The sequence below is a fragment of the Schistocerca americana genome, chromosome 3 (genome assembly GCF_021461395.2).
Source record: "Schistocerca americana isolate TAMUIC-IGC-003095 chromosome 3, iqSchAmer2.1, whole genome shotgun sequence".
Taxonomy (NCBI): domain Eukaryota; kingdom Metazoa; phylum Arthropoda; class Insecta; order Orthoptera; family Acrididae; genus Schistocerca; species Schistocerca americana.
In genome coordinates this window covers 266,758,001-266,772,350 of record NC_060121.1, presented here as the reverse complement: position 1 = coordinate 266,772,350, position 14,350 = coordinate 266,758,001, and the positions used below count along the sequence as shown (strand labels likewise).

General features: G+C 38.4%; 1 protein-coding gene across 2 annotated transcripts in view; it reads right to left on the bottom strand.

Moving 5' to 3' along the window:
- LOC124605511 (E3 ubiquitin-protein ligase Ubr3) overlaps nt 1-14,350 on the bottom strand; it is a 297,916-nt gene that overhangs the window by 72,623 nt on the left and 210,943 nt on the right. The window contains exon 18 of one of the 2 annotated variants that reach the window (XM_047137248.1): nt 5,139-5,309. The exons of the other annotated variant lie outside the window; for it this stretch is intronic. Coding sequence (XP_046993204.1) covers nt 5,139-5,309 — 171 coding nt within the window. The remainder of the gene's footprint in view (nt 1-5,138; nt 5,310-14,350) is intronic. 2 annotated transcript variants of the gene reach the window in all.

Below are 14,350 nucleotides of genomic sequence, written 5' to 3'. Positions count from 1 at the left end.
TAAGTGGCACACGAGGCAAATATCGCTGATGTCGCTCTATGAATAAAAACTGTTCAAAACAATAAAATCTTAATAAGTGTCAAGTATGCTTTTTAATAATACAAATGAGACACATTAGCCATCATGCATAAAATTGCAGTTGTGCAGATAAAGCGCTGTGCATTTGCGTATAATAGCTGGATCGCATCATTATAGTTATTGACTATATTCTTCACAGTATGGTTTATGCAACGCGGGAAAGAAATGACAATGAAATAACAGAAAACGTGGAGGAAAAACGAGCATAATGTTTTACACCGGTGTTGTTGTTATAGACTCATGTTCCTTCAAGGCCCTGAAATACCTCTGTATGAATTCCATTTTAGATATGTCATCGTTAACCAACACGAATTCAAAAAAGCTGCGCATTAACCGATACGTAGGCCGAGGTTTCATTCAGCTAGCTGTCTTCTGTGTTAATGACTCATTTTGAAGAGAAGGTAAAACAAATGTCTTTTGGCGACTGCTTGTAAAAAAGGATGTACATTTTATAAACTGTTTTAGTATTTTATCAGAATGGAATACATTATCCTTTTTTTTACGTGAATTCCAACAGAAAAATATGTTTTGCATAACAAATGCTTTGCAGTGCAGGTAAGACCCAGAAGTGAATTACCATCATTAAACGAGGTACCACTGTGTAGTCAATTTGTAAACAAGAAGATCTTTTATTCGAATTTCTCACAGTTACTTACTGGATCTTCTTCATTTAGTTATGAATCGGTTCCTGAACACACTTTTCCAGCGTTGCGTTTATTTGTCGTTAACATGGTGTATTTATTACAGAACGATCTACATTATGCTCAATTCAGAATTAATGTTAAACAAGGAATTACGTAACTTTAATAAAAAATAAATACCATTTACCATAGGCCTATGTTTTTGTATTACAGGGCCCCTAGTTTTGAGACATGTAGCAGGATAGTTATTTCGTTTACTTTCATTCAGTACATATTTTTACAAATGATGGTACTAGATTTTTGTAAGATATTTTACAACTCTTCACAGCAATCACCAACATTAACTACACGAAAGAAATGACAAATTAACCAGGTGACCAGCAACGACGATTTTGTGGGAATCCCGATGAAGACACAAAACTAAAAAAAATATAAATAACATCAACATGCAGTGTGTGAATTAAAGTCTGAGTTGAGCTCAGGCATCCTAGAACCGCTCGATAGAAATTTCTGTACTTCATACCTTGTCTTACTGCTGCCAATCCTAGAGATCTATTGTTTGATTCGAAGCTTGTTACTGAAATGCATTCTAGTAACCATGGCGCCAAATCTTTCACGTGAGCTGTGTGTGTATTGTTGCAGCCATTTTGTATCACACTTGAACGTGAGCATCTTTTAAATGTGTTTTCATACATTGTTCTCGTTCCATCTGATATTTTTATCACAGCCGATGATTGGCATGTAAACTAAGTTGTCAGTAATACACAAGACGCTGCCACTGTACCACCATCCCAGCCCTGCAAACCTCTCAGAGGTAAATACTATCTGTACAAGACTTAGTGAATCTCGCTGCCCTAGTTCCAATCCGCAGAAGTGGGAAGAGATCCAATAGACATTGTGTTGCTTCTCACTGTTGCAAGTGTTTGCATATTTGAACTCCTCAACAGGTTTAAATTAAATTCATATTCATTATTATAAGTAAGTACTAGATCTGAACGTGAGCGAATTTGCAAGATACTTTCACAAAATCTTGTCGCTTCTGTGTGATATTTGTACTATAGCAGATGATCGTCATGAAACATACGTTCAGCCAGCCTGCAACTGCTTTCTCCTGTGACCGGAACCTCCTGAGCAAGGCTTTGCGACCCCCCCAGGGGGTCACGACCCACAGGTGGAAAAACACTGCTATAAGTAATGGAAAGTCCTGGGGGAATGTAAGTAATTTAAGGAGTAAAAGTAACAACTCACCAAACAGTATATACATTGAGTCATTCAATGACACATAAACAAGGCTTAGAACTTAGCTAGTTTTTGGAACACCAAGTGGCACTCAACCACCCACACAATCTACACAGTATCCTACTCCATCCTTCTGTCACACTTAATCGCAATCTTCTGCAAGTGTCACATCCCTAAGAAAGTGCAAGGTGCAAGACCTACATTGATACGTTCTTCCAGCACATCCTACTCCAGTCCCATCATAGGTCTACCGTACCCCATCATAGGTAGGGCAACCTGTGAAAACACTCATCTCATATACCACCTCTGCTGCAATTTCTACACAGAGTTTTATGTGCGCATGACCACCAACTATATACCCAAATGAATGGTCACCGCCAAAGTGTGGCAAAGAGCAGAGTTGGCTACACAGTGGCACAACATGCTCTTGAGCAAAACATTATTAATTTCAATGGCTAGTTCACAACTCATGTCATCTGGTTCCTTATCCCCAACAGCAATTTCTCTGAATTACGTAGATATGAGCTGTTTTTCCAACACACATTCCTCAGTCCTGAAATCCTTCTGCCTCAATCTCTGGTAGCACGCACCCCCCCCCCCCCCCCCCCCCTCCAAACCCCCATTTCATCAACTTCTTTCCATGGAATGTATTTGCAGTTGCAAATATTGACAACCATTAGCTGTATAGTGGAATGACAACAATGAAAACCTGTACTGGACCGGGACTCAAACCCAGATTTCCTACTTATTGCGAGCAGTCGCCTTACCGTTTGTCTACCCGAGAATTACTCATGGCCAGATCCAAACTTCCATGTGTTGTCAACCATGTATCTGGCAGTGAGTCATGCTCGGATAGCCAAATGGTAAGACGACTGCTCGTGATAAATGGGAAATCAGGTTCGAGTCCCAGTCTGCACAAATTTTCATTGCCGTCATAACATTATACAACTGATGGTTGTCCATATTTGCAACTGCGAGTACATCTATTGCATCGTACTTCAGAATAACACAGACACTGCTATATTTGTTCCTTTATCTTTGTTTGTAAATAAGCATAACACAGCACACTGTCCATGATGAAGCTGAAACTCAATTTTCTACTCCAGATATGTAATTCAGGCTGAGATTGGCAAGTATTTCTGCATCATCATAATGTAATAATCATCACAGTTCATGTGAAGCTATTTACATGTAATATATTTTTCTGATACTCTTGATATATTTTACGTACACAGATGTAGGTTCTCTGCAAAATTAGCTAAAAACTTCAACCAGTATCAATATAAAATTTTATTGCAGTGTGTCATCATATAGCACAAGCATTTGGTGCAAGCAGTGTACTTAACCTAAAAAGTCAGTTGTGATGAAACTTTTTTACCAAATATATTTCATAAGCACTGAGCAATTATTCCATCTGTGCTTGATCAATAGTACACCATCTTGAACTGTGGAGTAGTGTGTTTTGAGTAAGTATCAGTAAGTATCTTATCAAACAATATTAACTGTTGATATTATGTACACCTGGTTCGATAACTTTGTTTAATTCGACAACTGCAGCCTCTACATTAAATTTACAGCTTGTGCAATTCTAGGGATTCTCTTCATAGACACACAATTTTTAAATCGTCCATGCAACTGACGCATAAAAGTGACAGCATGTCCTCAGACAAACCAACAGCTGTACTTGAAGAAAAACTTAAGAGTAGCTAATAGCATAACAAAATCTCTATCAAGCAATTTGTAATTATATATTATACTTTCAAGTGTGAGGAAATAACTTTCAAGAGAGATCTGTCTACGGTTGGGGCACTACAGAAGCTACAATACAACAATAACTACTGGAACACACACACACACACACACACACACACACACACACACACAAAATTATCCTACGTCGCTACTTATTAGCGGAAACTGTCAAGGGCACGCAATATTGTCAGCATGCATATGTCAGCCTTCTGACATATGCTGCCGGAGGAAAGACCTATCCCGATTTTCCCATGTATTAACTGTTGGCTATACACATCCATATTCCACAAGCATGTTTTCTAATGTCACTTTCAAGAAACATCTGTACCACCACCACCACAAAATGAGAATTCACTCTTGTTCAAAATTTTTTTGGAGTCGAAACATTAAAACTCCTCCTTACCCTGGCAATCATAGAAAACCCATTGAAGGCAGAGAACCTGAACATCTGACAACTGTTTACGCTCCTATTATTTAATTTTAACTGTTCATGATGCAACTGCATAAAAACCAAATAATGAATGGAGAAAATGAATAAAGGAATTAACCCAAATAAGAGTGAGCCATTACCTGAATGTTGTATCATTTTGTTTTACAAATTTTAACATTCTTCTATACTCAATACTCTGGATCCACACATTTATTTAATTTCAGTTCATTTTCTCTAATGACCAATGATCTCTTAAAAGCTATGGAGTTCTGCAATTCACTATTAAATTCTAAGAACTAGCAACATCAACAATTTTTCTTCCCCACTGTCCTGTTATTTCTGTATTTCTGGAATAGAGCATATATTTCCCTTTCTCCTACTCGCTGTCTAGTCGTCAGAAAGGGCAATATTCTAGCATCGGAAGCAAGATGGAAACAGTGAAGCAAAATTAGAAAAGGCAACCAATGATTGATGGATGGATGGATGGATGGATGGCATATAGACACATGAAACCGATCCGAAAAATCACACTAGCCTCTGGCCAACAATTTCACTCTTTTTCTAATGTAAAGACACACACACACACACACACACACACACACACACACACACACACACACACATGAGAGAGAGAGAGAGAGAGAGAGAGAGAGAGAGAGAGGGGGGGGGGGGGGGGGGGGGGAGATTACTAATATCGGAAAAAGACTTGTGCAGAAAGCTAGTGTGATTTTCTGGTCTGTTTCATGTGTTGATGCTCCACCCATCATTCATCTACAAATGACTGGTTACTTTTCCTAATTTTAGAGATAAATAAGAGCTTGAAGTTCACTACTGTTAACTTTATGTTCTTGTTGGTACTGCCATGATAAGGCCTTTCTATGACAGGAACATGTTTACCTACTTTTAATAAGCTTGTGACTACATCATTTATCTCTCATCTAAACATCTCAAATCTTGCTACTCACATATCAACAATTAGTGATGATCAGTAGTCTTACCATGTGGACCAAACTCAGGAGTATGAACGGAACCTGCAGGAACAACAGCTTGACTCGAAGTTCCAGCTGCTGATGGAACTATCTCTGTGCCTGACAGCACTGCTGCATGCTGTGATGATGATGAAGGACGAGCAGGGCGAGGAGTACGGGTAGCATGCCTTAAGGCAATGTCTGGAAACAATTGGTACCACTATTCACTAAAAACACTGTAACATTTTCTTTGTTCAGCTATTAAGCGGCCTGCTGTCTGGGACCCTAAAGTATTATGCCATGACATTGTTAGCATCATATTATCATTATTTTCTGGGTACACTCACAAACATAAACAGCCAGCCAGAAAAGAGTAACACGAGAATAAATAAAGGTTGTGTGTGTGTGTGTGTGTGTGGTGTGTGTGTGTGTGTGTGTGTGTGTGTGTGTGTGTGTGTGTGAGAGAGAGAGAGAGAGAGAGAGAGAGAAGATACAACTAACAAAAATTTCATAAACATTTTGTTATAAAATTCACTCCCATTGAAAACGAGGTATGTGTACGGGAATGTTTTTCTTCTCAAAATTATTCATCAGTACAATTTAAATATAAGGGCCTTCCCATAATTGAAGAGACAAAGTGAAGCAGAAATGAAACTAGAATGAGATTTTCACTCTGCAGCGGAGTGTGCACTTATATGAAACTTCCTGGCAGATTAAAACTGTGTGACAGGCCGAGACTCGAACTCGGGACCTTTGCCTTTCGCGGGTAAGTGCTCTACCAACAGAGATATCCAAGCACGACTCACGCCCCGACGGGGCCCGGCACACAGTTTTAATCTGCCAGTAAGTTTCAGAAATGAAACTGCTTGTAAGAGGAGTTTCATGACTTTAAGCTGGCACCAATGGGAGGATTTGAGAACAGCTGGCATATGAAAACTGTTTTGTTTATAACCTCAATACTGCATTTAATGATGAAACATCTGCTTGAAGTTTCCACATTACTTTAACAATGTAGAGTGGTCCATTATTTGCTTTCTGAAAGGTAAAAGCTGGCTAAAACCTTTTCTCGAATGCTTTTACATTGTGATGAAAGTTATATAAACTGTAAATTTTTTCTAAGTGGGTAGAATAGTTAAAAAAACAGTTGAACCTTTTAGGGACTCAGTGACGAGTATGTCCTGGCCAGTCCATGGATGTGTCAGCTCCTGCTCTTGATCCCTGCATTGCTGACATTATTCATGAAGACCAACATGTTACAGCTGAACATATAGCAAAAACAAATTCAGGGTGGGTTATGAAGGAGTTAATGTAACAATGTGAGGAAACCAGACTCAAAGTGTTTACAGACTTGAAAGATGGATATGAAAGGGAATGTGACACTTTTATGAACAAGATTTTAATGTGCGAGTTCATCATTTTGAACCTGAATCTAAAAGACAAAGCATGGAATGGAAGAATTTGTGCGAAAGTGGCTCAAACAGCAACAGAAAGGCTTTTCCATTATGTATCAAACAAACCTAATTCATCATTGCGACAAAGGTATTAACTTTGGTGACGTTAAGTTGAAAAGTAGTAAAAAATCTCATTTTGTCTCTCTAATTATTGAATGTCCCTCATAATAAAGTAATGCAGAGTTACATTTTTTGTGCATGGCACAACACATTTCAGGAATTTATTTCCATTTTCAAGGGGTATGGAAGTTTATATTAGTACCAGCAAACCCCGATTCTTTAAACAAACTCCTTTGACATTAAGCACATAAGTGAGAAAAAATTTAGAAAAGATTAAAGCATAAGTTTGTTGGAAGCCTCTAAACACTTTCATTATGAAACACTGGATGAATATAGTCTGGGTAATTTGTGCTCCACTATAAGCAAAAACTAGTTTCTCACATATATCAATGTTTATGATGTCATGTCTCCTGAATTATGTGCCATGTAATGACACAATTTTGCAAATAGTTTAGTAGTAAAGAAGTAAGAAATTAAAATGTCATGCCTGATGTAGCAGTTTTACTGCAAGAACAGTGAAAATGTAGTAAATGACAAACATTTTTCCTTTCATCACATTGTGGGATATGTCAGCAAGGAAAAGTTTCGAATAATTTTTAATTATGTGCAAAGCTTGCTGGAAGTCGCTAAGTGCTCTCATTCTCAAACAGAGGATGAATAATGTCCGGGTATTTGCACACCATCACTTTCGCTGCTTCAAAACAAGCACATAGTTTCTAACTTTAATGCTTGTCTTATTGTGTTAAATTTTTAATGAAGACTACACTTCTTAATGAGTGGAAATTTTAAATTTGGTCAAGAATTACATGGAATACTGAAAATCAAATTTTTGAAAGCCATTAGATAGGCAACCTGCAACTGGTTCTAGGTTCCACGTTCCAGATCGCTTAGTAGTTGTTTAGTAATATAGATTGTATGTGATGTCTGCATGTGTGTGTTGCAGGTATCACATCCAATATTCAACAGCATTTGCGAACGTGAATATTTCCTGAAACATGTCACACTATCCATTAAAAACCATAACTGGTGTAGTACTTGATTATTTGAATCATTACAGGCACAGCTGCAGGGTTTTGTAAAATAAGGTTTATGATACACGAATTTAAATTATCTATCAGGCCATAATACATTTATTTCCCGACATTTTATGCATATTTCTCTGTCGGCTCTTCTCCTGAGATTTCAATTATGTGATGCTCATATATCACTTACCACACTACATAATGTTAAAAGAGTTTTTAAATTATTTTACAATCTTTCTCCTTACAACCAACAGCTCATTTCATGGAATCAATATAAGGAACATTGAAAAGACAAAGGCAGTCACTTTGGTGAAGAAAGGTATCCATATCTACCCATCTTCAATAGTTCACCAGAAATTATGAAAAGTTTAACAGATAGTGTACAGTTTGTGATGAGTGTAAAGAATTACTCCATTCATGAATTTCTTAGCAAACGATACTGATGTATTTATTATTAACTACATCACATAACACATGAATGCTATGTAATATCTGACTTCGTCACTTCTTCAATGCAGTTGATGCTAGGCTACAACAGGACAGGTATTACCTTGAGTTTTAGTATGTTTTCTTTTAAATGTTTGTGGTAAGCTCTTCAATTGATATTGGAGAGGGAGGGAGTATTTTTGCCACATCCTTGAAGCTAGTATAATTTAGAACCTGTGGAAGTAACACTGGCATATCGGTTATTCTGTAAGTATGTATTATTTATTTTGTTTTTCTGGTGTGATCTACACCCTCTTACATCTTCTCACAACTGGTTTACGGAATGAAAAGTGCATCTAATTAACCTTTGTGCACTTAGAGCTGATAATCTTCATGATTATAAGCAAATAAATGAAACTGCTTTCCCTGTGGGGGTGGGGGGGAGGGGGGGGGGGGGGGGGAGGAGAGTTCCACTGGTATTTGTTTATGAAACATGAATTATTTTAAAAAGACCACCTCTTCAAAATCAAACATAAGTACTAAATATACCAGGTGCACCAGTTCGAAATGAGCGTTAAGATACAAATGTGTCTATAGGGAACATTTGTTGTGAACGAGCCTTTTTTTTTTTTTTTGTTTGGTTGGTATGACATGTGTCAAAGATATTTAGTATACATCAAGTCACAGAACAATCATCATCATATGTTTTCATCGTGTTAACTATGTCGAATTTTGTACCACACAGTGACGATTTGCGGAAAGCATTAATTTTTTGTTTTCATTTGAAAAAAAGTGCTGCAGAGTCACATCAAATGCTGGTCAAGGCATATAGTGATCATGCTCTATCAGAAGCAACATGCAAAAGATGGTTTCAACGGTTCAGAAATAATGATTTTGATGTAAGAAATGAAGGATATGGAAGACCACCAAAAACGTTCGAAGATGCCAAATTGCAAGCAATATTGGATGAAGATGATACTTTGAGTCAGAAGCAAATGGCAGCAATGCTAAATGTTGCACAACAAACAATTTCTGACCGTTTGAAAGCTATGGGAACGATCCAAAAGTGTGGAAAACCGGTGCCACATGAATTGAATGAAAGACAGATGGAAAACCGAAAAACCATTTGTCCAATTTTGCTTCAAAGACATGAAAGAAAATCAATTTTGCATCGAATTGTTACTGGTGATTTATTTTAAGAATCCTACATGGGAAAAATCATAGGTTAATCCGGGACAATCATCAACATCGACTGCAAAACCAGATCGATTCGGCAAGATGACAATGCTCTGTGTTTGGTGGGATCAGAAAGGTGTGGTGTATCATGAGCTTCTAAAATCCGATGGAACTGTGAATAATAATCGCTACAGACAACAAATGATCAATTTGAACTATGCATTGATCAATAAAAGACCAGACTGGGTCAGAAGACATGGCAAAGTAATTTTTTTTTACACGACAATGCACCTGCACACAAAGCAAAACTGGTTCAGGATACAATCAAAACACTTGGCTGGGAGCTGCTACCCCACCCACCATATTCACCAGACTTGGCCCCTTCCGACTACCATGTGTTTTCATCAATGTCACATGCATTGGCTGAGGAACACTTCGATTCCTACGAAGAAGTAAAAAATTGGGTGTCTGATTGGTTTGCTTCAAAAGACTAATATTTCTATTGGCGTGGTGTCCACAAATTGCCAGAAAGGTGGTCAAAATGAATAGAAAGCAATGGTCAGTACTTTGAATAAAATGTTTTTACTTTTCAATTCAAAATTAGTGTTTCATTTTCACAAAAATCGCTCATTTCATATCGGTACACCTGGTATAACACACGAGATGTTGTCATCTTTGCTTAATTCCCAGCATCCGGTGCCTCTGCTTCAAATATTTATATCACCGACACTCCAGTTTTTCATGTTTTTCATGTTTTTTCTGTTGTTAATTATTTGCTAATAATGTTGCGAAATGTGAAAGAGAAGTGGGGGACGAAAAAAGATAAATGTCATGTGCTTATGAGGTTAGTCAGTCTGCACACCGGTAAAGTCAGGCGTGACACCAATACGGTTTGTACAAGCTGTACCAAAGATGACAGAGGCTGTGTGTCAACATTTGTGATCATTCAAGAAGCTGAACTGTGGTAGGCAGTCTTCCAGACAAATTAAAGGAGCAGCTCATTGTATCTTCAGTTAGTACAGCATTGAAATTTTGAAAGTTACTGATGTCTTTTCTTCCTTTGAAAGTATGAACTTGCCAACATTTCAAAAATGACCTCACAATAAGATTGTGAATGGTAAATTAGGAATTTAGAAAGCAATGACATCTTGGTTCAGACAGTTGAATGCAGTTGTATAGTGATACACGAGCCGGTTCAAATGTACTGAAAATCTGATTGCTTTTGTTTCCCTTTCTATGAGAATGCCACCAAGTAGCAGCATGGTAAGGAGTGCACATTAAACTCAATGAGGGCAACCTATAGGTACCACACTATGGAGTGAATATGTGGAGTAGTGTATTCCGACAAATCTGACACCCACAAACAACAGTATCGTAGTAGGCCTGTTTTTACCAAAACTAAAAATAAAATGAGCTGGATCTTAATACAAATGTCACAGTGAGCTTGTAAGCACAATGGAACATACATTTGCTAATAATGTCTACTTATTTATCAGCATGGTTAAGTTACTGCAACTTGCAAGTTATTTTAATTGAAAATGTGTTACTTTTAACATATAAGTAGTTATCAATATTTTTCATATATCTAAAAACAAAGATGATGTGACTTACCAAACGAAAGCGCTGGCAGGTCGATAGACACACAAACACAAACATACACAAAAAATTCAAGCTTTCGCAACAAACTGTTGACTCATCAGGAAAGAGGGAAGGAGAAGGAAAGAAGGAAAGACGAAAGGATGTGGGTTTTAAGGGAAAGGGTAAGGAGTCATTCCAATCCCGGGAGCGGAAAGACTTACCTTAGGGGGAAAAAGGACGGGTATACACTCGCACACACACATATCCATCCACACATATACAGACACAAGCAGACATATTTCAATATTCATATATCAATATTTTTCTTTATATTACATTCACAAGGGAATCAAATTTTCTGTCACTTTAAGCAGTGCAGTGAACTGAGCACTTCTGCCATTTTTATACCATATGTATGTACCATTTCTGCATTATAAAGGTAGTATGAAAATTCAATACAATCCTACAAATTTAGAGCTTGACTAACGACAGTGCATGTCAGCAAAGTAGTCTGCCCTGACGCCTGAAATATATCGTACTGCTCTTAGACATACAAGAGCATAGCATGTCACAGAGATTATTTTTCAGCAAAAATAATCAATTTTTAACAGTACAATGTAATTGGACAGATATAAAAATCTACTCACCAAGCGGTGGCAAAAGCATACACCTATAAAAAAGGTTTTACTTGTGCATGCTTTCAGAGCCTGTGGCCACTTCTTCTGGCAGAAGAGTTGGAGGAGAGGGAAGAGGGGTGAAGGAAAAGGAATTGGAGAGCTTTAGGAAAAGGGGTAGAATCCGGAAAAGTCACCCAGAACCCCAGGTCATGGGAGACTTACCGGGCGGGACGAGAAAGAAAGACCACCCCATCCAGTAAGTCTCCCCCGACCCGGTGTTCTGGGCGACTTTTCCGGATTCTACCCCTTTTCCTAAAGCAAATACGGTCTGCTCAAGTTGTCAGTTGAAGCTAATATTTGAGAAAAATGTTCTTTGGGTACCTATTTTCAGCAAAATGGTATACCACTCAAGTACACATAAACTAATTGATCAGATTCAATAATTGTTACTAATAACCTACTAGGACATCTTTGGACACACTGATGCAATTCTTCAATGATATGTGTAACTTTCAGACAATATGGAGGATATCTGTCAAATTATGTTTTGGCATTAGACGTTTCAGTCTTCAGTTTTAGCAAAAATCATTTCTGAAGGTAATTCCCGGCTTGCATCGAGTTTAATGTGGACAATGTACAAGGCTGCTATTGGGCAGCCGTTGTTGCATTTTGTGGGGTAATTTTTTGAAAAATTGGCAGGCCACTCTTTCAAAGAAAGAAAAAGACATCAAGAGCTTCCAGAATTGCCATGAATATACTATTATACTAACTGATAAGGAGCTGCTCCTTCGATTCGACTGCAAGACTGGCTACCACAATTTAGTGTGTCAAATGATAACAGAAGTCAATACATGGCCTCTGTCATCTTCAGGACTGTGTGTGCATGTCATAATGACGTTACGTCTGACTTTAACAGCATGTAAACAGACTCAACCTTGCTAATGAGCAAAGCAAGCAGTCCACACTTGGAAACTAAATCAAATTTCTCTACTAAAGTGAACTTGTGAATTAGGATTGGAGCCCTCCTCAAATCTTTTGTTCTCAACACACATTGTCTTGTGCAATCAGAATCTGCAGTGATTATATGTAACAAGTTATCACCGTCTACTACACTGGGATTCAAGCTCTTTTGTGGACAGCATACAATCAATTAAGCTTCAAGATGGTCTGGAAGGTATGCCTGGATAGAATTACAGGTCCAAATTGTTCCCAAAAGATACGGATCTGGCTTCAAATAAATGTCTTGCAAAATTTTCACATATAAGCACATTACATCAAACCAGCAGCTTTTGGGTACTACATTCTGCAACATGAGCCACTGCAGTTATTCTCACTATCATCTTAGTTGTTGCATGTAGATACTTCAACCTCATGTGATGTTGTTCACTGTATTAGTGATCAAGAGTCCATTGAAATTACTACAATCAATAACATACATCCATTTTCGTTATTCATAACTTCTGTAATATATTACTTACACATGTGCATTCACGCCATTAATTTGATCTTCATACTTGATTAAATTAAAACTTTTACTGCAAGGGACTTTTTTGTTGTATTAAATACAGGGTCTGCAAATAAAGTTTCAAGACTGGTCTCAGAACACAAAATTTATTGAATACTTTCAGACATCGGACCAAAATTCTTCAAAATAGGTGCCTTGAGAATCCACACACCACTGCCAACAAGACTTCCACTGCTGGTAAGCTCCCTGGAACTCCTTAGCTGGAATGCTGTTCAAAACCCTCGTTGAAGCCTTTTGGACTGCTGTGACACTGTCCAACCGCTTCCCTTTTAGGTCTCTCTTCATCCAGGGGAACAAAAAGAAGTCACTGGGGGTGAGGTCAGGGCTATAGGGTGGCTGCGGCAGCATTGTCACGTTGAACTGGGTCAAAACTTCAGTGACAGCAAAGCAGGTGTGAACGGTTGCATTGTCATGGTGGAGCACCCAGTCGTCTTTCTTCTCCAAGTGGACTCAATCCCTCAAACGGTGCACCACTCCAGTATAATACTGACCATTGACAGTCTGTCCGGCAGGAACAAACTCTTTGTGGATCAATCCTTCTTAGTCAAAGAAAGCAATGAGCATGCTTTTCACATGTGACTTGCTCATGCGGGCTTTCTTCAGCTTTGGTGATGCGGAGGTGTGTGTGCCACTCCAAGCTCTGCCTCTTCGACTCTGGATCATACACGAAGACCCACGTCTCATCACCAGTGACCACTTTGTCCAAAAAAATCAGGTTTGGTTTGTAAATGTTCAAGTATTTCCTGTGAAACAGCCAGGCACCGCTCCTTCTGTTCATCCGAGAGCACTTTAGGGACAAGTTTTGCACACACTTTTCTCATCATTGATCTTCTGTCACTAGATGAAACACAGCTTGGTGATTCAAGCCCACTTCATCTGCAATCATTCTGCTGCTGAGACATCGGTCATTGTTTAAAGCTTCGCACACTTTGGCCAGATTTTCATCAGTTCTGCTCGATGAAGGTCTTCCAGAGCGTTCATCGTCCTCCAAGTCTTTGCGGCCATCTTTGAACCTCTTGTGACACATGAAAACCATGGCATGTGACACGGCATAGTATTCTTTATAGGCCTCTTAAATCATTTCAAATATTTCCGTAGCGGTCTTGTTCAGTTTTAAACAAAATTTGATCAAACTCCGCTGCTCCAAGAGGTGCTGCATTTTGGACCTCCGGTTTCCCGATGACATTTTGAAACAGACACTCCATGCACTTGCGATGTTTTCACTCCAGCATTTTTCCAGCGAATGCTGATGCTTGGCTCGCTTAGCCAATATCCCCCACCACCTGGTGCAGGTGGTGAGAACGGTCTGCGCTTGCACCGCAGCTCATGAAAAAATCAGTTTTGAAACTTTATTTACACACCCTGTACTATGTACCAATTTTTTTTT